Source organism: Emys orbicularis, chromosome 9 (assembly GCF_028017835.1).
Source record: "Emys orbicularis isolate rEmyOrb1 chromosome 9, rEmyOrb1.hap1, whole genome shotgun sequence".
NCBI lineage: Eukaryota > Metazoa > Chordata > Testudines > Emydidae > Emys > Emys orbicularis.
The window spans coordinates 82379610-82404142 of NC_088691.1; the positions used below are offsets into that span (position 1 = coordinate 82379610).

At 41.5% G+C, this 24533-nt stretch overlaps 1 protein-coding gene across 1 annotated transcript in view; it reads left to right on the forward strand.

The window, feature by feature from the left end:
- The window catches only part of GMPS (guanine monophosphate synthase), a 64077-nt gene extending 48693 nt beyond the window's left edge, over positions 1-15384 (forward strand). The window contains exons 14-16 of the mRNA XM_065410777.1: positions 5030-5160; positions 11906-12078; positions 14840-15384. Coding sequence (XP_065266849.1) covers positions 5030-5160; positions 11906-12078; positions 14840-14941 — 406 coding nt within the window. The 3' untranslated portion in view covers positions 14942-15384. The remainder of the gene's footprint in view (positions 1-5029; positions 5161-11905; positions 12079-14839) is intronic.
- The last annotated feature ends 9149 nt before the right edge of the window (positions 15385-24533 follow it).

Here is a 24533-nt window from a genome sequence, read left to right on the forward strand (position 1 = left end):
ATGTGTAGTTATTCCAAAGATGCACAAACTTGAAATACACATCAATAAGTATTCTCTCCTTTTGATGATCACTTGATAAGACAAAATACAGTAAAACTTGTACAAGGCCCCATTCTTCTAGGCAACCTACTGTCTTGCATGGCTGCTCCAAACAATGAACAAATTTATTGGGCTGGGATTTAGAAGATCTCTTGAGTTGTCCTAACCCATCTGTCACTGAAGTCACTTATAAAACTCCCATTGACTAAAATAGGACTAGTGTTAGCAACACTAAGCAATCTGAATAATCCAACTTGTTCCTCCTCTGTTAGAAAACTACCTCTGTTAAATAGCCCTTTGAGTGTATGAAGACATGTTTCTCTGTATAGTCTGAAACATTAAATCAATGATAAATAGATGGAATTAATCAGAAAGTGCCTATGGAAGATCTAGGTGCACATTACTATAGAAATCTATACAAGGCAATATAGCAGGTCTGCCATTCAAGTTAATAGTTTAAATAGTTGTGGCTTGAAAGGAAAAAATGTCCTTTGGTTCTCCTCCCATATATTATATTGTAATTAATCTGGTAGCACTGCATGTTGTTAATATTGCATGACACTTCCCATTATAAGATCCTGTTTTCAGTTTCTTTTAATTTTAACTGTTTGGGATGAAATCTTCCATGCCAGGTGTCTGCCTCAGGCTGTTTTTTTTTGGGGGGGGGGGAAGAGGGCGTGGGAGGGTTGGGAGGAAGGGACGACGACTTCAGCCTCATTTCCAAGAATGAGGGTAGGCAAAAATATGTTATATCCATATTAAATTCTGGTGACCTCTATTTTGAAAAGCTCTAGCACACCTGTGCTTTGGTGCAGGGATTTGATATTTGGTAGATCCTTTGCCTTTGTGTCAGGATGTGCCTTTTTTGCTGTCCCTGTGAAAATCTGCCCAAGTCTGGCCTTTAAAAAATCACAGTTTGCACATGCCCAGCTAAAATCTCTGAAAATTCCATCCTCACTGAGCATGCTTGAGCCTCTTGCAGCTCCTAGCACTGGTCACACTGCATGTACCATCCCCAAAGGGCATGCTGTAGCGCAGGGCTACAGCGACAAATCTTGATTTTTTCCCCCCATAATGGCTGCTCCTGGCTGGTGTGGGGCTAGGCCAGGGGTGGGCAAACTTTTTGGCCCGAGGGCCACATCAGGGTTGCGAAACTGTATGGCGGGCTGGATAGGGAAAGCTGTGCCTCCCCAAACAGCCTGGCCCCGCCCCCTATCCGCCTCCCTCAAAACCCCTGACCTATCCAACCTCCCCTGCTCCTTGTCCCCTGACCGCCCCCTCCTGTGACCCCACCCCATATCCAGCCCCCCCTGCTCCCTGTCCCCTTACTGCCCCGACCCCAATCCACACCCCTGCCCCCTGACAGCCTCCCTCTCCCCCCCATCCACGCCTATCCAACCGCCCCTGCTCCCCAACCCCTGACCGCGCCCCCCCATCCAACCACCCCCTGCTCCCTGTCCTCTGACTGCCCCCCAGAACCCCCTGCCCCTTATCCAACACCCCCGTTCCCCGCCCCCTTACCATGCTGCTCAGAGTGGCAGGAGCTCGCAGCCGCCCGGCCAGAGCCAGCCATGCCACCCAGAGCGCTGGTGGCGCGTCGTGCTGAGGCAGCAGGGGAGAGGGGACAGCAGGGGAGGGGCCAGGGACTAGCCTCCCTGGCCGGGAGCTCAGGGGCTGGGCAGGATGTGGCCCCTGGGCCGTAGTTTGCCCACCTCTGGGCTAGGCACTGGAACTGAGAGCAGAGAACCTATCTCTTCAGTGCTCTCAATGATCCTCCTATTGGCGTCCAGGCAGTGTGGAGGTAGAAGCCATTTGATTCAAATGCAGAGGGAACAAGAGCTGGATCAGGGGTGAGGAAAACAAGTAAATTGGGATAAGGAGTTTGGTGAGACTGGGACTGGAGGAGGAGGGAGAAACTGACATAAACTGGCTGGGCAGGGAGACTGAAAGCTGGGGCTGGGGGTTGAAGGCTGAAACTAATTGGATAAGGAGGCTGGGACTGGAAGATTGGGAAAACTGGAACTGGAATCTGGTGAGAGAAATGGGGGGGGGGGACTGGGAGCCAGTTTGTGGGGTGAGGGGGGAAGAAACTGAGATTGGGTGAGGAGCTGTGGTGAGACTAGGACTAGGAATCAGCAGGAGGGGATAGGGAGGAGCTCTGACAAGGAGCTAGAGTGCAGGTGGAAAGGTGCAAGTGGCTCAGCAAACAGACTGGGACAAAGAGCCAGGGAGGGAGGAGACTAGAGCAAGGAGATGAGGAGGGTATTGTGCAGGGGATGCTAGGACAGAGCCAGGGGCATGGTGGGGAGATGGGTGAGATGAAATCATGGTGAGGGAACTGGGGTTGGTGGGACAAGGAGTTCGGGTGAGAGTGGGAGACCAGTCTCCTTTCCCAGAAAGTCCCAGGAACTAGGTGTGGGAAGGAGAGACTGGGACTCAGATTCCCCCACTGGTGTCGCTGTCTAGGACTGGCTGGGCAAGAAAACTGGGTTTTGAATGAGAAGCTTGAGGAATAAAACTGGGACTGGGTAGGCAAGGAGAATCGGACTGTGACAAGGATCCAAGGCTGTGGAAGAAAGAGGGGGACTGTGCATAGAATGGACCTGCTCTGGGGGTGAATCTGAGTGATGCAATGAAGGAAGCTGTTGTTTGTAGGACCCCTGCTTTACTTGTTTCATAGTAGGTAGTGAGTGAGGCAGGGGATTGCTGGAAGAGAAAGGACTGTCTCATGGTTAAGGCAATTGAATGTGGCTCTGGAGAACTGGATTTTATCCCAACCTCTGCCACAGAGTTCCTGTGTGATGCTGAGTAAATCACATAAACAAAACCTTTCACAGTGGGTCACTACGTTATTTCTCGCTTTTCGATTGCCCAACTTGATACCCTGGGGTCTGATATGCAGAAGTGCTGAACGCTCACAGCTGCAACGCAAGTCTATAGGAGTTGTGCTTTGAACATTTTAAGTATTCTGAAAAATCAGGTCCTGGGCATCTCAACCCAGAAAAACAAAATTAGTGTAAATTGTTTACCTTAATCTCTCAGTGCCTTAGTTCGCATCTGTAAAATGGGGATAATATCACCTTATCTCACAGGAGTATTGTGAAGATAAATTTAATATTTATAAAGCAGATACTATAGTGATACTATAGTGATGAGCACTATAAAAAAGGAAATTAATAATTCTATATTTAGGTCTGAATAGTGTGCCGCAAATAAGGCATAAGGCCACACACTGAACTACAAGAAGAAAATACATGAACTGAATGAGGCAGGGAAAAATGGAAAAAATAGGGTGATTACATACTATTGCATAATGTTTATGCACAGCAGCAACCTTAATTCTGGCACTTCCTAACTTTTGAGTGTTTGACTTACAAGTTTAGTAATGTTCCTTTAATATATTTGTGTGTATGTGTAATGTTATTCTGTTATAGACAGCATAACTGAATGTTACTGTTCTGTTCATTCAGTTTTCTTATGTCTCTGGATGTTGTATGGTGCCCAGTGCATGATTCTCAAACTTTCTTCTTTATGTTTATAAGGGCTTTAAAGGGAGAGGAGGAAGTTGACTTTTGAGTAGTGTATCAAAATAGTCTTCCAACCTCATAATTTCACAGATTTTAGTCTCTAACTAAAAAAATAGAATTGAGAGAATGCATGCTTGCCCATAATTTGAGTTTATTTGGACACAAGTGTGCTTGCATTTTATTTATTTGTTTATGCCCACAAATTATATGCATTCACATTGGCACGCATGGATGCTTAGGTCTACATGTACATTCAGACAAAGCGTGTTTAAAATTTTAAAGCAAAAATTAGAAATTGCTTTTAGCTAATTTAGCTCTGAAGTTTGGAACTATCCCATGAGGAAAGATTATTGCTGTGTGAATCTCTGAGCTAACCTAGTCGTAAATATAGACTCTTGTTTGAGAGGGTTTTTTTTACTTTTCAAGTCTCAGTTTGATATGGCAGATTTATGTTTAGTACTTCTTTGTTAGGCATGTCAAGAACATAAGTCCGCGTTTACAGTATTAAACTATAACCTATACTAAAGATGTATTAATTTGTCCTGTCCATCAGTCCTTTATCCTATATTTCACCTAGCTCTAGAGCAAGGAAGAAAAAAGAGAGTCCATTGTACGTCCTAACTTACATAGTTTTGCCACTGAAATTTAAATTGTCACATACATTGTAAGTGGGAGTGTCTTTATAATCTGCAGTAGTGCAATCTCCCATTTCTTGTTACAGAAGCTCTGTGTATGAGCGATTTGTTGTTTAATTAAATAGTCTGTAGTAACTGAAGTTTCTTCTCTATTCATGAATCTGAACAGCTTCATGTCATATTTTTTGGTACAGTACAAAGTACAGTTAAATAAAAAGATGAAGCTGGAGTAAATACACAGCTTGAATTCAGAAGATGAATTATTAATATAATAAGCCACCGGAGATTTATAAATAGCGATAGAGCCATGTATTCACGGTTTATTTCTCAAACTGTGAGGTTAGCCTCCTTAAGAAGGCTTTGATCTCTTTTAAAGGAGATTCCAGGAGAAGCAGAAAGAATGCAAATGCAAAATTCTTATTAAATATTATTGGAACAGTATGAACTTTCACTGTCATCAGTGGAAAAGTGAAAAACCCTCTAAGAAACATCAATGAATGAGCATTTTTGTTTAGTTGAAAGGAAAAAGCAAGCCTAGAGCTATTGGGACTGTATATAGGAAATCAAAATAAATAAAAGTAAATACCTTTTGAGTTCCAAAAATAAAAAATAAAAAGTACATCAGGTTTACCGAATATATCCAGTTGAATTGTCTTCTCTCTTTTTAAACTCAAGATAGTAGATAAGGGCCACGGTTAAAAATTCATACTCTGATAGTTTCTGGGTCTCATGTGCAACATTGCAACAATAAAGATGCAATCTCCAAGCAACCTACTTAATTCTTTAGACATAAAATGTATTTTTCTACAATCTACTTTATCTTCCTAGAGTTGTCTATGTGTTCGGTCCACCAGTCAAAGAACCTCCAACAGATGTTACACCCACTTTCCTGACAACCGGAGTCCTCAGCACTTTACGCCAAGCTGATTTTGAGGCTCATAATATTCTCAGGGAGTCTGGTAAGTGTTTGGCCTGGATACATTAGCTTGTGCTTGTCGCAAAATGCTTGTCATTCTTAAATCAATATGTAGTTACAGATTTAGAGCCGGACTATCCAAGAATTGTGCTGTGTATCTTCAAAAAATCACTACTTAATGTGGTGGTAGCCTTATTTTAAATCCTGAGATGAATGGCATGAATTGCTAGATGTTGTCCAAATAGAGTAAAATTTAGAGGGTCTTTAACATTATTACTCTACTGAAATCACTTCAGAAAGTAATTTTCTGACACTACATAATGCCTGATTATGAATTCATCCTTTGTTTGTTTGGTAACAGTTTCTTCCTCTAGCATTTTCCATTTCTCTATGGAATTGTGTGCATGAATCACAATGTTATGAAATTACTTATGATGTTCTTACCATTTTCACTTGTAGTGATATTCATTCCTTAACCAAACATTAAATATTTGAGAGATGATTTAAAATATTAAACAATGGAAACCTCTGAATAAGTGTAGCCAGACCTGCTGAGAGCAAAAAAAATTACGTGTCATCTGAAGTTTGAGATATTTCTTCAAGCTGAACAGTAGTTGTTCCTAGATTTGTCTTCTTTGCGGGCTTGAGAAGCAAAAAAATTAGTATGAAGAGATTGCTCAATAGTGAAGAGTAGGCTGAATGTGCTAAGAAGTTTTCAATTTCATCTCAAGAAGTTAGAATCAACTTGGTTAAAACAAAAGAATGACAGCTAGATAACTCCTAAATGGGCTTTCAAATAGAAGACTTCTAAATAAATTGCTGAATAATGATTTATATAGACAGGAGAATCATCTGTGTTTACCGGGAGTAAATGAACTGTGCAAAGAAAAACCTCCAGATTTCTTCCAAGATCATATTGTTTTGTGAGAACAAGGAAGCTCCTCAAGAATAAGCCAAACCTACAGAGATGCTCACACCATCTGCTACCAAGTTTTTTTTAATTTTAACTTTAAAATAAAAAGACTAAACTGCATTTGTAAAACCAACAATTGCAAGCCTACGCACAGTAACACTTTCAACACTTACCCCACCGAGAAAATGTTTAATGTCCTCTAATGCCTAAACTACAGACCAAGTCTGGGAATATGATAATGTATAGGTTCAGTTAACTTCTAATATAGCTCACTGCTTAGTTACATATCAGAGCTTGAGAGGTTCATGGTAAGTGTATGAGAGACCATTAATCAAATTCACCTAAATATTTTTTCTTCCGTTTTCTGCAAATCAAGTTACTGAGGAATAAGACTTTGACTCCTTTTTGTTTGCAAAGTCAAAAAACTATTGAAACCCAAAAACCAACAGTAGCAAAACATAAAGGGTAAAATTTTCAAAAGCACTTAAATGACTTATGCTCTTATGTCCTATTGACTTTCAGTGTTTGTCACTTTTGAAAATGGGACATGGGCTTTTAAGTGACTTTGATGGGTCTGAAAATGTTTAACAAAGATGAATTAAGAATTAAAAGACAAAATGTGACTGTAAATCATTTAAGATCATGATAATGTGATTACACACCTTTATGACAGTGTATATCTTGCCTATGTTAACATAGTTGTTAAACAGATCTTATCAGTCTGATTCACTAATGGCAAGCACTTACTCAGATGATAAATTCCTGGAGAAAAGCCAATTTCAGATTGTCTCTACTCAAGGAATGTAAATATGAGAAACTGCAAAATCTTTCAATGAATTGGTGTGAAAAACCATTATGTTTTCACGGTGAGAGATTTGAGCTCAATCCACGTAGTTTATCTAAGAGATGGATAAGAGGTGACTTGATCAGGGACAATGAGTACCTAAATGGAGAGAAGAGATATTAATGGTTTCTCTTTGATTTAGCAGACAAAGGCATTACAAGAACCTTTGGCTGGAAGTTGAAGCTAGATTAATTGAAATTGGAAATAAGGTGTACAAGGAACCATTGTAACCCTTTGCCAAGGGATGAAGTGGCTTCTCAGTTTTTCAAGATTGGGTGTCTTGCTAAAAGATAAAAGATAAATCTCTTGTTCATTCAGAAGTTAAGCTTGATATAGGAATTACTAAGTGGCATTCTGTGGCCTGTGTTATGCAAGTCAAACTGGATAAGGCCCCTCTGGCCCAATGAATCCCAATGACAGAATGGAGAGCTTAACTATTTATTCACATCTTTATGTAGTTCTATCTACCTACCAATGCAGAATTGTTTCCTACTCTTTGTTTTCTAGTGTTTTGTCCAGTCTAGTCCTAAATGTTGTTGTTCAATTGATGGTCCCTATTTGTATTCCACTGTGCTCCGTGCGAATGAGATCAGAAGAATTTTGATAGCAGTGTCCTTTTGTCCATGCCTATGCTCATCACCTTATGTTTCAGACCAAGGGTATAAGGGGTGGTGCAGACTAACAGCATCCCCTGTTCCTTTCTGCGGCCTCATGATCTCAGATGGAACCCTTCAGTTTCCACTGTTATTTCTTCAGCGTTTTCCTGTAAATAATGTAAATAAATTTGATATATTTAGATAGCTTTTAGTGTTTAGCTAGTTGGATTAAATAAGGAGTTGGGGTGTCCTTCCCTTCGCTCCCCATGGGGCAACTATTATGCCCAACATCTCAGGATTCAAAAACTGTATTTCCTGCCCCTGGACTTTCCTGGTCAGTGACAACTATCAGAAATGTCTCTTCTCCCTCAGAGTAGCTCATGTCTCTTTGAAGTGTGCTATTCGCCAATCCTTCCCCAGCTGAACTCACCAAGCATGTGACTACAGACATAGGAAATTTCATATTGATTGTGTAATGAGGCCCCAATCTGACCCTAGCACAGTGGATCTCAACTACTTACCATTGTGGGCCGCATATGCAGCTCTCTGTGTTATGTGGGCTGCATCCACACAATGTATATACTACCGGTATGGCCCTGAGGATGAGGTATGGCCACAGCTGTGTGCTGATTGGGCCACAAGCGGGCCGCAGGTTGAGGACCACTGCCCTAGCAGGTAGACCTCCCTGTAAAATGAAATGTACCTAGAAGTGCATTTCACAGTGTTAACCTCTGACACGGGTTGATCAGAGCCAAGGAAACCTCACAGGCACCAGGAGGGTAGGAAATCTTCTAATAAAGGAAGAAAGAAATCCTCTTCCAAAAGGAAAACTTCTTCCTCACCATAATCGAAGCCAATGAGACTCTGCACTCTGGAATGGGAAGCTCAAAAGCTCATAAGGGGCAAGGTACTGACCTACAAGTTCCAAAGAGCAAAACTGCCTTCAAACCAGTACCGACAGCAGGAACGGGACTGACCAAAGATAAACACCCAGAGTCCCTGAACTAGGGGTCCCATTGCAATCTGATAAAGAGATGTTGACATCCATGGGCCTGGCTAGAGACCAGCTCTTATACAAAGGAATAGGAGTCTGCACCCCCATGCGTCTGGGCACATATACACTATTCCTGATGATATCTTCATCCTCCTGGACCCAACTGCTCCCCTACCTGATCCTTGCAAAAGGTCCAGGAATGGCACAAGAGAGAAAGCTGCACTCCTGTATCTTCTACCGCCCTTAGAACTTGAGCCTAATTTCACTCAGAAATCAAATGTTATTTTGGGAGTATTGTCTTCCGCACCAGGACAGGATGTTAGCCCAGAGAGAGGGTCCAGTGTCTCCTAGGATTCCTCATGGCCTTATAAAACAGGGTACCTTCTTCATGACTGATGGTGCCTTATGCCAGGGGAACCTCCCCAACAGACGTTTGACCCCCTCTCACTGGTCTTTCTGGGGACCATGGGATCCATATGCATTATCCTGAATCTACATGCCCATCAGGAATCACATCATCTTTTCCCTCCCAGAGAGGCACCTCAACTTCAAGAACCACTGGAGGAGGAAGAACTGGAACTGACAGTAATCCTGGTTCCAACTGGAATATCATGATCATCCCCTTATGAGGCAGTTGTGCTAGCCTCCTCTTCTCCACCTGATGATTTCAGGCAGTTTCAGGACCTATTAGGAGGGTTGCATACACATTCCAGATTCCCTTGGAGGAAGTGCAAGAGACCCCTCACAAACTTCTGGACATTCTACAGATTGCAGGGCCTATCAAGATGATACTTCCCATTAATGAGGCCATCTTAGAGCCAGCTAAGATTGCCTGGTGTATCCAGTCAACTTATTTAATCATCTGATTGTGTTCCCTATTGCTGTGGTTAATTCATATGTAATCAGTGTGTGATGAATAGGTTACGATTTAGTAATGGGTATTTTTAGTAACAGTCATGGACAGGTCACGGGCAATAAACAAAAATTCATGGCCCATGACCTGTCCATGACTGATACCATAAATATCCCTGACTAAATCTTAGCGGGGGCCAGGAGAAGGGGGAGCCCCAGGGGGCCCATTGCTGGTGGAGGGTTGGGGCCAGCGGCACCAGCTGCCGGGGGCTGGCCGCCCCTTGCCACTGCTCGGCCGCCCCATGACCGCTGTTGAGGGCCACCGAACAGTGGCTGCTCTAGCCACCCCTGGGACTGCTGCTCAGGTGGTCCCTGGGGTCAGCCGCATTGGCCGCTGCTCAGGCAGTCCCCTGGGCCAGCTGCCCGGGGCTGCCCAAGCAGCGGCCAGTGTGGCTGGCCCCAGGGCCACTCAAGCAGCAACCATTGTGGCTGGCTGCGGGGCCGCCCGAATGGCTGGCTGCAGAGCCGCACCAGCAATGGCTGGTGTGGCTGTCCCCAGGGCCAGCTGCTTGGGGGGCTCTGTGGTCCACTCCTTCCAATAAAGAGACTGACCATTCGCATCTCCTCAGGGGGAAAGTTTTCTCCTCAATCACCTCAGTACTGGGGAAAGCATTTTTATTCAAAATATTTCCTCATCCACAAAAAGAAAGGGGGAGGATAGAGACCCATCCTAGATCACCACTGAGTGTTGACTCAGACGACTGGCTCACAGCTCTTGATCTGAAGGATGCCTACTTCCATATAAACATCCCACCCCTTGTAGGTCTGAACCACCAGCAGTACCAGATACTACCCTTTGGCCTTGCAATAGCATCAAGAGTACTTACAAAAGTGCTGTCAGTAGTGGCAGCTCACTCTGGCGCCACAGTTCATCAGTCTTCCCCAACCTCAACGATTCCCTAGTGATAGAGAGATCTCAGCTGGAGGTATAGAGAGCAGCCTCATCCCTGCTCTTTGCTAGGACTTTGTGTAAACAGAGATGTCCCACACAGACTATAGAGTTTATTGGAGCAACACTGAACTCTATTGGTGTCAAGGAATATCTTCCTCAGGACAGATTGCAGTCCATAAAAGATCTGGTCTCCCAGCTCAGACTGAGCCCATCGATGTCAGTCTATTTGTGCCTCATCCCCCGAGGGCACATGGCTTCCTGCACCTGTGTGATGCCCTTGATGAGGCTCTGCCTTTGTTGCCTGCAGCCTTGGCTTTCAACAGTGTATGCCAGGGGTTCTCAAACTGGGAGTTGGGACCCCTTGGGGGTCGCAAGGTTATGGGGGGGTTGCGAGCTGTCAGCCTCCACCCCAAACCTCGCTTTGCCCCCAGCATTTATAATGGTGTTAAATATATTTTAAAAGGTCTTTTTAATTTATAAGGGGGGAGGTCGCACTCAGAGGCTTACTATGTGAAAGGGGTCACCAGCAGAAAAATTTGAGAGCCACTGGTGTATGCAGTGTATGGGCAAGTTAGACTCGTTCCCTCACAGAGTGTGAGATTCTCTAGCCTGATGGGGCAACGAGGAGCAAATGGATGCTCCTCTGCTTTCGTCCCCCACCTGAGAAAACACTGATCATATATGCTTCCCTGCTGTGGTGGGATGCCCATCCAAAAGAGCATACAGCGCAAGGGACATGGACTGCCCAAGAGCCCAGGATGCACATATAAATCTCCTAGAATTGCAAGCAGTCTGTAAGGCCTGCAAACAATTCCTACCACTCTTGTAAACCCACCACATTCCAGTGATGTTAGACTACACGACAACAGTTTTCTACATCAGTAAACAAGGGGGAGCAAGATCTATCCCTCTCTGTATGGAAGCTGTTAATCAGAGTGATCTGGTGACTAACTAATCGACATTGCTAGTAAAAATCTTCCGGTCTCAGGCGCATGGAGCACATGCATGCTCTTGGTGGAATATACAAGGTAAGTAACCTCTCTTTGCAAGGCTTCCACTACTACTCTTTGACTACTGTTTCACAACTCTACTTGGAAGCCCTTCCTGATATTCAATCTGAATTTTCCCTTCTGTAATATTTTTCAGTTAACTCTGCTAGAAGGAAGAAACCCTCCCTGAGCTCACTGCCAGATATGTCATATCTCCTCTTATCTGATACTGAAAAATAGGAGGAGGGGTGCTTGGATAATACCCCCAATATGCATAATTTGCACTGAAAGTCAGCCATTTGTATGAATGAGTTCTGCATTACCTGTTTTATGTAAAAAGGGCTCCTACCATATTTGGCAATACTGGTAGTTTAAATGTATAGATCATTAATATTGTATGAAAGTATGATCGCGATGATCCTTTACAGGGGCAACATGATCCTTTGGGGGGAGGTCCCAAAACTATAGCTCAAAAAACTTCTTGTCCATTTCAGTATATTTAATTGTATATTGTGTTGTCTGTCTACAGTATGAAAGTGATAAAAAGGTTTATTCCTCACCATGCATATCTTATGCATAATTTGGAGTAAAACAATCTGTTTAGGACAACATGGTTAATATCAAGCTTTTATCACCATTTTACTTAAGGTTATGCCGGAAAAATCAGCCAGATGCCAGTAATTTTGACACCATTGCATTTTGACCGAGACCCCCTACAGAAACAACCTTCCTGCCAGAGATCTGTGGTTATTCGAACCTTTATCACTAGTGACTTCATGACAGGCATTGCAGCAACTCCTGGCAATGAGATCCCAGAAGAGGTAATTGTTGCTATTTATTTATTTATTTATTTTTAATTCTTTTTGGAGTGAGCTGGTAACCCAAGATTAGGGTTACCATATTCAAACATTTAAAAAAGAGGACACTCCCCGGGGCCCCGGTCCTGCCCCCAGCCCCGCCCAACTCCGCCCCTTCCCCACTCCCATTCCAACCCTTTCCCCAAAGTCCCTTCCCCAACTCTGCCCCCTCCTCTGAGCACCCCACATTCCCCCTCCTCCCTCCCGCTCTGATCTTGGTTGGGGGTTGCTAAGTGCTTCCCTGCTCCCCACTCGCCCTGCAGCCCCTGCACCCCCCCCCGCTCCTGTAGCCTCTGTGCCCCCTGCTCCCCACTGGCCCTGCAGCCCCCCCCCCCGCCCCTGCAGCCTCTGCGCCCCCCACCTGCCCTTCCCCTGCGCCCCCCTGCCCCTGCAGCCTCTATGCCCCTGCCTGCTCTGCTCCTCCTCGCCCTGCAGCCTCTGTGCCCCCTGCTCCCCACTCACCCTGCAGCCCCTGCGCCCCCCTGCCCCTGCAGCCTCTATGCCCCCGCCTGCCCAGCTCCCCCGCTCCCCCGGCAGCCTCTGCCTGGCGGGGGCTTCGGATGCTCAGCGGCGACCGGGGCAGCGCGGGTCCCTGCAGCCCCGGCACACGCCGCACTCCCTGCCCCGCGCCGCAGCCTCCTTCCTGCCGCGCGGGGTGATGGGGCCGCAGGAAGGGTCCCCCAGTGGCCGGGGAGTCCCCGCCCGTGAGGGAAGCCCGAGCCGTTGGCTGGGCTCGGCCTCCCCGTGGTCCTGCGGGCTCGGCTGGGGCGCGCGGTCCGCCCGGCCTCCGGGGGCAGCAGCGGCCCCTTCGCCGCCTTCTGCAGCTGCGCCCCCCTTCCCCCGCCCGAGCTCGCTACAATGTAGCCGGGCGGCTGGGCTGCGCTGTGGACCCGGCGGGTCGTGCTGGGGCCAGGCGGACCCTGGCTTATGCTGCCTCCCTATTTCCCCGGACATGTCCGGCTTTTTGGCAATTCCCCCCGGACGGGGATTTGAGTACCAAAAAGCCAGACATGTCCGGGGAAATCCGGACGTATGATAACCCTACCCAAGATAATTTTCTTATTGTCTGTTTTTTGGGTGATTTATAACTTAAAACTTTAAGATAACTTTTGTAAATGTTATATAATACTTGACTCCTGTTTACTATTTTGATTTGAAAGTGTACTTTACCTAAAGGGAACCCTGCCATAGAATAAGCCCATAAGGATGTTGCGACAGGTTGGTAAAACAAGGCAACAATCGTCAAAAATCACACTACTTAAGAATATTCACCAAAACTTTCAAGCCTTTGAGGGTCTAGAATTAGGTGCTTGCTTCCATATTTAGAAGCAGCCCAACTTTCAAAAGTCATTGATTTCAGTGGGAGTTGTGGTTTGCTCAGCACTTCAAAAAAACTGACTAGTTATATTGAGGTGCTTACACAGGTTTGGGAGCCCAACCTTAGGCACTTGTTTTGCTAATTTTGGCCATTCCCACCATTCTCATGTACTTTGAAACTTTGAAAAAAATATGGTATGTGTAAAGAATGGTATAAATCTGACCTTTTGAGTTTCTTGGGTTTACTATTTTTTATTGTCTCAATCCTAATTCACACTTTTTTTAAGTCTGTGTTTGGAAATTATTCCTGCATAGGTCAGAGTAGCATAAATACGTATGATTATAAATTCTTTGACTTGGCTCAAGGAAGTCTTATGTCATAGATTTAAAAAATATAGATAGTTAAAATGTAAACATAATATATGAAACCATTCCAGTGTACACACATGGGATCTTCATTTTAACTGGGAGTTTAAATTTCTAATTTTACATCTTAAATGCATGTTTTGTGCTATAAAGCTTTGGTGTCTCATAATGTTGAATAGTAGCATTGAAACAAAATAGCATTGGATGTGTGGAAGAAATGTAAACCTAAGGAAGTAACTGAAGTTGATTTAAAATTCCAGTTGCTTGTGGATAGCAATATTGTGTTGTGGCATATGGATTTGTGTATTACTCTACAGTACACACTAATAGGATACCTGGAACAAAATATATAATTACACTGTCAGTGCACTTCAAGCTGTGGAAATTATTTGGCAAGCTTTCTTCTTTTGCAAGGAAGATGAGACTTTTCTTATCGGATCCACAAATTATTATTCAGTACTCATTCTGGGGAACGCTTTCTGACACTAACTAGTTTTTGAACTCTGGAAGGCAGGAGGCTCTAAATAGAGAACCTTTTTCTCTGGAACATTCTTTCTCTGTTGTTCCTATAGACTTCATTTGTCCAGAGCATGATTTAAAGTTCATCTTTTTATTCAGGCTGTTACTTTTGTGTGGAGTGGAGCTCATGTTGAGGAGTAAATTTTTATTTTTATACTTTGCCAATTTGTTTGAAATTATTGGCTGTAGTATTTTATGAGGCACTGAAATTAGGTATGATTGCTTCATTTTTATAAATTAAGAACGTTTTCAAGATAATTTTATTTTGTCAAGTGAAATGCTTTGTACTTGACTCCCACTTTTTTATTGGTGTCCTAATTGTAACAGGAGAAGTCAGTAAAGGTAAGGATTTTTTTTTTGTATTTTTTTTATTGGCATCAGGTACTTGTAATATTTGTTGATTCTTCTTTTTGCCTCAAGACTGCTATGGTAAAGAACTTTCTTTTAAATATTTCCATTTTTGTAGGATGCAGTTTTTCCAAAGTAAATCATGTCTCATGTGCTTTTTTCCTTTTCATCATAGGTTGTGTTGAAGATGGTGACAGAGATTAAGAAGATTCCTGGCATTTCTCGGGTGATGTATGACTTGACATCAAAGCCACCAGGGACTACTGAATGGGAGTAACAAATTTTGTTTTTCTATTAAAGTACTGTGTGCAGTTTAAATTATATCAGAAACCATTCCCAGTGTTGACATGCAGTACTGTGAAAAGAGTGACTGGAGCTGCTACATAACATCTGATTCCTCTCCTGGAGCATAAATCTGCAGTTAAGAGCTATGTTGGGGATAACTGTAAGTGGGGCTGAGGATTTGTACGGGTAAATAATCATGGCAGCATTGCCTGTGCGCAGACAGATTCATATTGCTTTTGCCTTTTGTCTTTACTGATTTTTCCTGTTTTCATGTGTTTTATTGTTACTGTCATTTCAATGTCTCTGTTTTTGTACACTGTGTAAAAAGAGACAGTTTATTTACTTTTACCAAAATCATTGTTACAGCCTAAAAATGTAAAATGAATAATTAATGTGACCAACTGCTTTTGAACAGATTTATTATAAATAAATATTTTGCCAAATGGAGTAGTGGGTACTGTTGAGTTGTGGAATTAATGTGTATCTGTTTGCTGTGTACTGGTAAGCCTGTTCTATATTGTTGGAAGTATTAGCCCATGGCAATAACACTGAATTCTGAAAGATTGATGCTAAAATAATATGAAATGTCCTTTCATCTTCCTTTTTCTGCTCACTCCCTCTTACATCACTTTCTCTTGACAGATTGAGAATGTATGTGGACAGCAAACACATACATCTATATTTCTCATCAAGCTTCAATATACATTTAATGATGTCTGGTAGTATAAAATATAAGGCAGAATATACTCTGGGGATTCTGATGCAATGGTAACAGTGGGAGTGAAGTTTGAGTAGCTCGTTGCATCAGAACCACCAGTTCTAGTTAGTGTGACCTAGTTCAGTTTTGATGTTTTTTAAACTCCTGCATAACAACCCATCCCATCCCACTGCCTGTCCCTGCATTTTTGTTTATACTTGGTAAGAGTTTACTGTATAGAGATTTCCTTTTACAGGGGAAGTATTTGTGTGTGTTGTACAGAGTTTGATTTTAAGATTGTTAGGCTCTTTGAGTATCTAGTTGTCATCAGAGGTGACTTAGCCAAGCACAATACAAATTACTTCAGTCATTTGTATATTGCTGTTTACTATTTAAGTAAGGGGTAACTCACAAGAAGGGATACAGTTATATTGGACCGCCCATATTTCTCTAGTATGTTGAGGCCAAAGGCCAAGTATTTCCAGCCACCTAAAGAATTTGGGAATCTCAGATAACTACAGTCCTTGAAGTGTTATTCTTGTAACAGTTAAAGGTTCTGACCTGAGCAGCATTACTAGATATTTGCACAGTTGGAACCTTAGTTATGTATCCAGATTCATTCTTTTCATCATGTCCATTTTTGAAACTGTATTTCATTCAGCTGGGAAATTACCTTATATCTGTTATAAAGTGGGGTAGTTCAGAGCTGTCTCTGATCACTTATTTTCCTTTACATAGATTTTTTTAACTGGAATAGTGGCTGATAAACATTTATTTTAACAAGTTGACCACCATTTGATTCCACATGTTTTCGATTTTTAGTACTACTGCATAAACTTATACTATAAAAGTTTAGTTTAATTAATCACTTTTTAGTGTCATGATACTTCTACCTTTACCACTTGGGAGTTATGTATCTTAGTTATGGGGTAGGATATTGTACAGAAGCATCTTCCAGCTTTTTGAAAAGTTTAATGAACATCTCACAGTATAGAAATGTTGTTAGTGGTAGGGAGGCAGAAGGCTCTAGTGGCTAGAGCACATGACCAGAAGTCAGGAGACCTGTTTCCAATCCTAACTCTCCTGCTTTGACACCTTGGGAAGTCATGTAACCTTAACCTCTATGTGCCTCAGTTTTCTCATTTGTAAAATGGGGATAATAATTACCATACCCATCCTTCTAGAGCTATATGAGCTCTTTGGATGAAAAGTGCTATGTAAGTGAAGTATTGCTATTATATATAATGCAGTCTTACTATTGGACTATGAGCTGTAAAAACTTTCAATTAGAGTAACTTTAATGACCAAAAGTTAACAAGTATTCATTGGGACAGAAAAATATTCCATCTTTCAGTCCTCTTGAAAACAGCCATTTTAACTCCTCTTCCATAGTTCAATTTTAACAAATCTCCCTGATGAAATTATGGCCTTAATACTATATTTTTAATTTTTGTCATAACTGTACTGAGGATAGTTACTTTCATGAATGTAGAGATGTATAATACACAAATGACACAATCACAAGTAGATACGGGCAATTCCATTTCAGTGAGCTGTAGAGATTCTCTAAATACAACTATATAGCCTTTGTCGCTTACTGTACGTAAACTTGCTATTATTGCTGCTGTCATCAGTTCTGCGAATGTGCTAAATTAGACCTTGAGAGCAAAGAGAGGGGAGAGGAAATGGGGAATGAAGCACTAAAGCTTGTTACCGAAATTAGAGGGCATCTCTTTAACTCTTAGAATACTGGCATTTTTCTGACTCTTCTTCTAAGGCATTTATTTAGTTGGCATTCATGTAAATAAATATGGAGTATATAGTCTCATAGTTATGATGTAACTCAAAAGAAGATACAGTACACAGTCTGGCCATAGCATCCAGAGGGTTAAATAAATTGTACCCTATTGACTGCAACATACATAAATTCAGGAAGAACATTTTTCATATGTGATGCACATTAGATACTTAAGTCAAACTGTCATAGGAGTTGCATCTTAACTATGGTTATAGTATATACACATATACAGTGTGTGTATTGAAGTTTGATGTATATATTTTCATCATATCTGATCTACACCATAGTAGATTGCTTTCAGGTCTCTATTAATAAAGTGGAGCTTGACTTACCCCATATTTTTAGGGACATCTTTTTTACTAGAAAAATGAATATTAGAATATATTTAGGGTATATAAAATATTGCATTATGAACAGAATGTCTTATTTGAATAAGATTCCTAGGTCTTAAAATATCTCCCACCCTTTTTGTTCAATACCCATACTATACATTTGGGAAACGTTGGGTTATTCTTAGTGAGGTTGACATCAATTGCCATCCCAGCAGTTCTTGAATGTACTTTATGGAGTCGACATATGTAGTACAGCCAGATGCAAAGGGAGAATAGCATATTTTTACATTAGGTCATAAGTAAATTTAGTATATAGCTTACTAAAAACAGAAGTGTAGCTGCCCTGTACAACTTGTTCACCTCAGGTCTTCAGTGAGACATGTCAACATTTTAAAAGGAATTTGTATTGGGGGGTGAGGTATTTCCCATCATTCTCAATTTTTTTAACATTTTTCTGCTTGTGAAATGATATCGAGTACTGTGAGCCTTAATTTTTATCCACAAATAAAAAATATACAGTATGTTACTTTTTTGAATGTGTGTGTAATTTATTATGTGGGGCTTCAAAGCAGGAATTGCATTTGAGTGGATGGTCCATTTTGGAGCCAGGGGTGAGGGGAGGGAAGAGCAAAAAAGATGAAATCACTGTCCTTGAGTCCTGAACCACTTGCTAGAGAAACATCCAGGAGCAAGAAAGCATCTCTATAAGGCCATGCGCTGCCTCCCTTCAAAATATTGTGTGAGATGCATTTAAAGTGGTCATTGATGATTGTGCCTAACACTTATGATCAGTGGGAGGATGGGTGTAATGTTCAAAGAGGAGAATAGACTTGTCCTAAACTTTTCAGTGAAATATGAGGTTTGAATTTAGTCTCACCTTTACTGTGATGATAACATTATTCTCTAGCTCCTCATGTGAAATTCCTTCAGAGAAGAAGAGCGTTACATTTATACTTACTGCATTTGTTTAAATATAAAAAACAAACTGTAGCTAATGGACCTATACTGTTTTATGAATCCTCAAACTCTATTTCTCTTTTATGACTATATTACAATAGTGATCAGCCTATGCTCTTCCTAATTTGAAAATTCAGTACTGCATATAAATTGCCCCTCTCAAAAAAAAAAAAAGAGGGCAGCTGAAATGCTTTTGCTCACGAGACACATTTCCACATGCAATCTTAAGTGCTTGCTGTCAGCACCAATAGCATAAATGAGCATGGAACATTTGATCGTGTATCTCCCCTTTGGAATGAATTAAGTATTTTCTTTAGGCATACAGCTGTAAAACTGCTCTGTAAAATCTGTCTCAATAATTGAACCTATGTTTGAGAAAATATATCAGTTGTCTAGCATTCAATCTCAAACGTCACAGTCCAAATGGACTGTGTTGCCAGTACTCCTGAAACGTATTTTATGCAGAGTCCTGCCACGATTTGAACCGCTGGTTCCAGTGGCACTATGTACTTCAGATTTATTTGTTGAGTGCCAGTAGTCTGTTCACTGCTTTGAATGACCAAAAAACCCCCAAACAAACAAAAAAACCACCCCACCATGTCCTGAGGAGATTAAAATCTATTTGATGCTTAGATCACAAAATCATTCCCTTCACGATTCCTTACAAATATTCCAGTGCATTACACAACCCTCGTATGCCTACATTCCTAAATTGTTAATTTTATTGCTGCAGTGCTACATGAAAAAACAGCAGCATTCTGTGCAAACTAACCCTTTCCCTTATTCTTTGATAGTGGAAATACCCGTGGCCTAAAGAATAACAAAACTATCTATGAAATTTGACATTCAAGGACCATAGTTGGAGTGACTTGTAAAATGGAGATTTTTTTTGTTTTATTTTTTTCCTTCTTAAAATAACTTCTATGTGAATTCTTCAAAAGTTCAAGCTTTGTTTTAAAACAAACCAACACAAAAATGCCAGTCGATGATATTTTGTATTGTTGTGGGTTGGGTTAAACCTTGCTTAAAATGGTGGGTGTGACCTCCACCTGTCATTGAAGACCGAAAGAGACAGCTAAGCAGCCTCCACCTAAGACAAGGGGGGTATGAGAACCCATCCAGGAATTTGAGCCATATTGGCAGAGGGCTTTTGCAGGGCATGGTTTGGCCTAAGGGTTTGTGAGTGAGAAGCAAGAGGGAGAGACTGAGAAGGAGCAGAAAGGGAGACATAGCCTGAACAAGAAGCTGGTGGTACGATCCTGAGAAAAAGCCTACAGAGCAAGCTCTTGGGGGGGTGCTGACAGAGTTAGTTTCCTTGTTCACAGCACCATCTCCTGTTTGGTTCCTCCTGTGTTCAGTGAAACAGGATTTTGTATGTTCTTTGTAAATAAACAAGAATACGCCAAAGAAAACATCCGACTCACCAATTTCTCCTCCCAACTGGAAAAAAAACCTACAAGATCCTGAATTCTGGCTAGCTACTTACGTCAAAAGGGTTAACAATATATTTACTGGGAGGTGCTATAAAAGAAACTTGATCTTTGAGGTAGGGATCTCTATCTAAAAGACAGACAAGTGAAGCACTAACATACTTCATAAAGAAGTAGTGAGGAGGGTTATGGGATAGGGACATGAGAGTGTGGTTCCTAAGGGCTTGTCTACACTATGGGTAGGTCAACTTAATTATATCACTTGGGGGGGGAAGGGTGGATTTTTCACACCCTGTAGCGACATACCTGGCCTCAGTGTGATATATATATAGAGAGAGAGAGAGAGACTATCCAGGGTCTAATGTTTGGGTTTTTAGTTTACGCACATTGGTTTGTGGGTAGTGCTGCAGAACTGGGTTTATAGTAGGGATTTGAATGAGGAAAGTACTGTCTTGACAAATAGATTTACTCAGTGAAAATAATTTACAATAGATCTCTAATCCTATAGAGGTACTCTTTTGTTATCAAACTTTGGGTACCTTATTATATTGACTGTCTAGTCTTGCCTTTGAACAGTACTTTATGAAAAGCTATTTGAGTTTGTAAGCCCTTACTTCATTCAGCCCATGTAAATTTGACTGTGTATTCTGTGCATTAGGCTGTTGTTGCCTGGGGCTGCCCACCTCCTTCACCTTTCTTGGAGGAAACTAGGTGCAAAAGGGCTTCTTTGGGGCCCTTGAGCACTTCCTACTGACTTTGTGAGGTTGCTCTCTTTGGGCTGGTTTTGGTTCAGGATGTTGGGGAGATGTTTACTTTTCGTGGTGACACACCCCAACCTGGGCTAATTAAAAATAAAAATTAGCAAATACATTTGTTCATCAAATACTTCAGCTCTTATCTCTTGTTTTGTTGTGCTTATGGAGGGCTCTCAGGCCTGGTCTACATTGGGAGGAGGAGAGGCCAGCTAACTAGGTCTAAGTTATGCAATTTCAGCTACGAAAATAGTGTAGCTGAAATCAACATATTTAGAGCTACTTACCGTGGGGTCTTAACTGCGGTAGGTCGACTGCTGACGCTCCCCCGTTGACTCCACCTATGCTTCTTGCTCTGGTGGAGTACTGGAGTCGACGGGAGAGTGGTTGATGGTCGATTTATCGCGTCTTCACTAGACGCAATAAATCGCGCCCCCTCTGGATCAATCGCTCCGGAGGTAAGTGTAGACATGCCCTCTGTCTCTCATATTTTAATCCTTCTTTATAGCTGCATTTATTTAAGAAATAAATTACCTTTCAAGGAAATTCATGAAAAATTGTACTTGTTTCCTTGTGCTCCCTGTCTGTCTGTCTGTATCCACCTGTTGTCTTTGGTCTTATTAGATCGTAAGTTCTTCAAGGCAGGGATGTCTTTTTGTTATGTTGGTATAGCACCTAGCACAATGCAGCTATGGCCTCTAATAAATACAGAAAGAATAACAATTGATAAATACTCACTTCCAGCTATTTCTCTGGTTCCAACAAGAGGAGGGTATAAAAGGGGAGATTCCCTGATTCTTCCCAACCCTTACTTGCAAGTGCTTTTGATGTTATATGAGTTGCTGGAAAAATTATCACCCCCTTGTCAAACTGCTATTTACGTAATATTTCTATAACGGGACTGCTGTTTTGGCCAGTCAAGTCCTTGGTTTGATTTGTGTAGAATCAAAGGCCCCTGATCATGAAAGTTGATCCAGACATGCAGATTCACTGAAGTCAATGGTACTTCATATGGACACAGGAATCCACCTGCATAGATCATTTTTCAGGATCAGGATCTAAATTGGACTCGAAATTTAAAACTCCGTGACCTGTAGAATAAGGCTGGTTCTCTGGAATAATGCACCGGCAACCTACATAATAAAATGTCTGAACTGCACATAAAAAATGAGAGTTTAAAATCCTTACTTATGTCATTATAAAAGACAAAGGAACAGATTCTCATTCAGATTAAGGTCCTTTTACATCACTCTGATGGTAATAAGAGGCCTTAAAGTAAGCATAACTATACTTTTAGGCTTCTTTACAATGCCAGAGCAGTATCAAAGGTCCTTAATGTAAATAAGAATCTGGCTCAACCTGTTGCTCCATCAAAACAACAAATAATGTAGAACAATTTAAAATCTTGCATTGTTTTGTGTTCCAGGTAAACCTGATAATTCTGAAACTGATTCTTGAGATACCTTTGGAATTTGTGCTCAGCCATTCCATCCAGATTTTAAACGGTATTCCAAAAAAATGATTAAAGGTTGTTCTGGTTACCTTGCTTGGCTCTTCAAAAATTTATGGAGATTTACTTATTATTTTTGTGCATATTTTGGGAAAGTGATGCTATGTAGTGAGTTTAGAAGTGTACAGGTACTCGGATAGACCTGGGAGAGGAATTTGCATATTCCCTGAAGCAACACAATTGCAATGTAAAAATGGATTGAATTAAAAAATTGATTTAATTTCTCTTGGAATAAGAGCTTTCATATTATCTCCTGCAAACTAGTGTATTATACCTGGGGAAAAGAAATTAATTTTAAAAAGTGTGATAATGCCAAAATTTTGCTCTTAGAAGAATTAAGAAATTAAAGGGAAATTGACAGCTGATAATTTGAATGATTATAGATGAATTAATGAATTATTATTTTATTCTAGATGTTGAATAACTTGGTAAATAAAGTTATTCAACATCTAGAATAAAATAATAATTCATTAATTCATCCATGTTCTTGGCATGACAATGTTCATATGCCACAAACCATTTAAAATTTTTAGAGTTCTCTGTTTGCTGAATTGTTTAGATGCCTAGGTTTCCTTAAATAATTGAGGGGTATTTGTTTTTGTTTTTTTGTACTTTAATTAGATGGACAAGAAGGGTTAGTGGCCTGAAAGCATAGATACAAAGACACCTATATGTAAAAGAGACAAAGTGGGATTATGGAGTGCAGCCTCAAGTCTAAACTATTTTTGTGGCTTTTTAGCTAACAATTGGTTCAAGAGTCTTTTAGGATTTGCAATTGGAAATTACTCTTAATTTAATTTCTCCCTGAATCACATGTCTCACTTCAGAAGAAGACTTCAGACAAAGTACTCTTGTTGTCATGAGGTTAGCCACTTCCTTATAAGTACATTATGTGCTGTGCAATATTTTAAGGTATATTAAAACTAATTCACGAGGAGAGGATTTCGATATTATTTCTGATTCTGTAATTGTCTTAACACGTAAGGCAGACAATGGAATTAGTACTGTAATGGAATTACCTCATAAATTAAATATCTTACTAATTTGAACAATTTGGCTGGGTTTGCACAAATAATTTCCTTTCTAATTTTGTTTGTACTGCTTTTAAAAGCGTTACTTACAGATATTAAAGGGAGAATCCCCAAACTTATCACCCCTGACCTAGAGGCCCAGCGAGGGCTAAGAACCATTGTGCTAGGCTCTGTACAGATAGGTAGTAAAAGCCAACTCCTGCTCCGAAGAGCTTACAATCTTAGTTAAAGACAAGACACTTCCAAGGCCCCCAGTATAGGTTTATAGACCATGCAATAGCTGGGTACAATGGACTGAGTTAAGACCAGAATTGCAGCCCTAAATATGACATGCATAGGGAGAAAGGGCAGTGATAGTTTGAGTTGCTAAGTGAGCTTCCCAAAAGAGCCAGAGCCAGTTTCAATGTAGCTGGAAGCAACCTGAAACAGGATACCTGCTGTTGGAAGGTAAACAACAAGTTTCTGTTATGAACACTTGAAGGACTTTTTTGTTGCTCAGTGTGCTTTCCAAACAGAACAACATGCCCATAAAGGAGAAGTTCTTCAAGTCTCATTTCACAGTCAAAAGGCAGCCAACCAAGTTCCCCTCCATTGGCAGCCCCAGAACCTTTCATTATGACTTCAGCCTTTACCAGGAGTCTCCAGGTTCTGCACAAAAGGTTCGGCACTCTGCAGGAAGTGATTTTTCCTTATGAAAAAAATTTGAAGAGTAACACCCCAGAAAATTGAGGCGATTAATCCAAGAGCTTGTGATCTGGAAAGCTCAGTTTCTGGTTATGATGTTACCTTCGATTGGTACCTGCAAAGAAAACAGAAAGGGCTTTTGCTCTTTTATAAATCTTTAAAATGTATGAAACAGGCCTGAAAGGTTTCTGCTTCTTTTTTTTATTTTTTACATTAATACAGGCTCAGTGGCAGATTAGCTACTGGGCCAATGGGGACCGTACCCAGGGTCTCCTGCCAATTGGGGGGCCCCCAGAAAAAGGGGCACCTTAGTGACCTGCTCGTCTGCCTACCCAGCGCTCCTGCTGGGGAGCGGGCTTGGGGCACAGGGGCTTGCCCCACTCTGCCTACCCA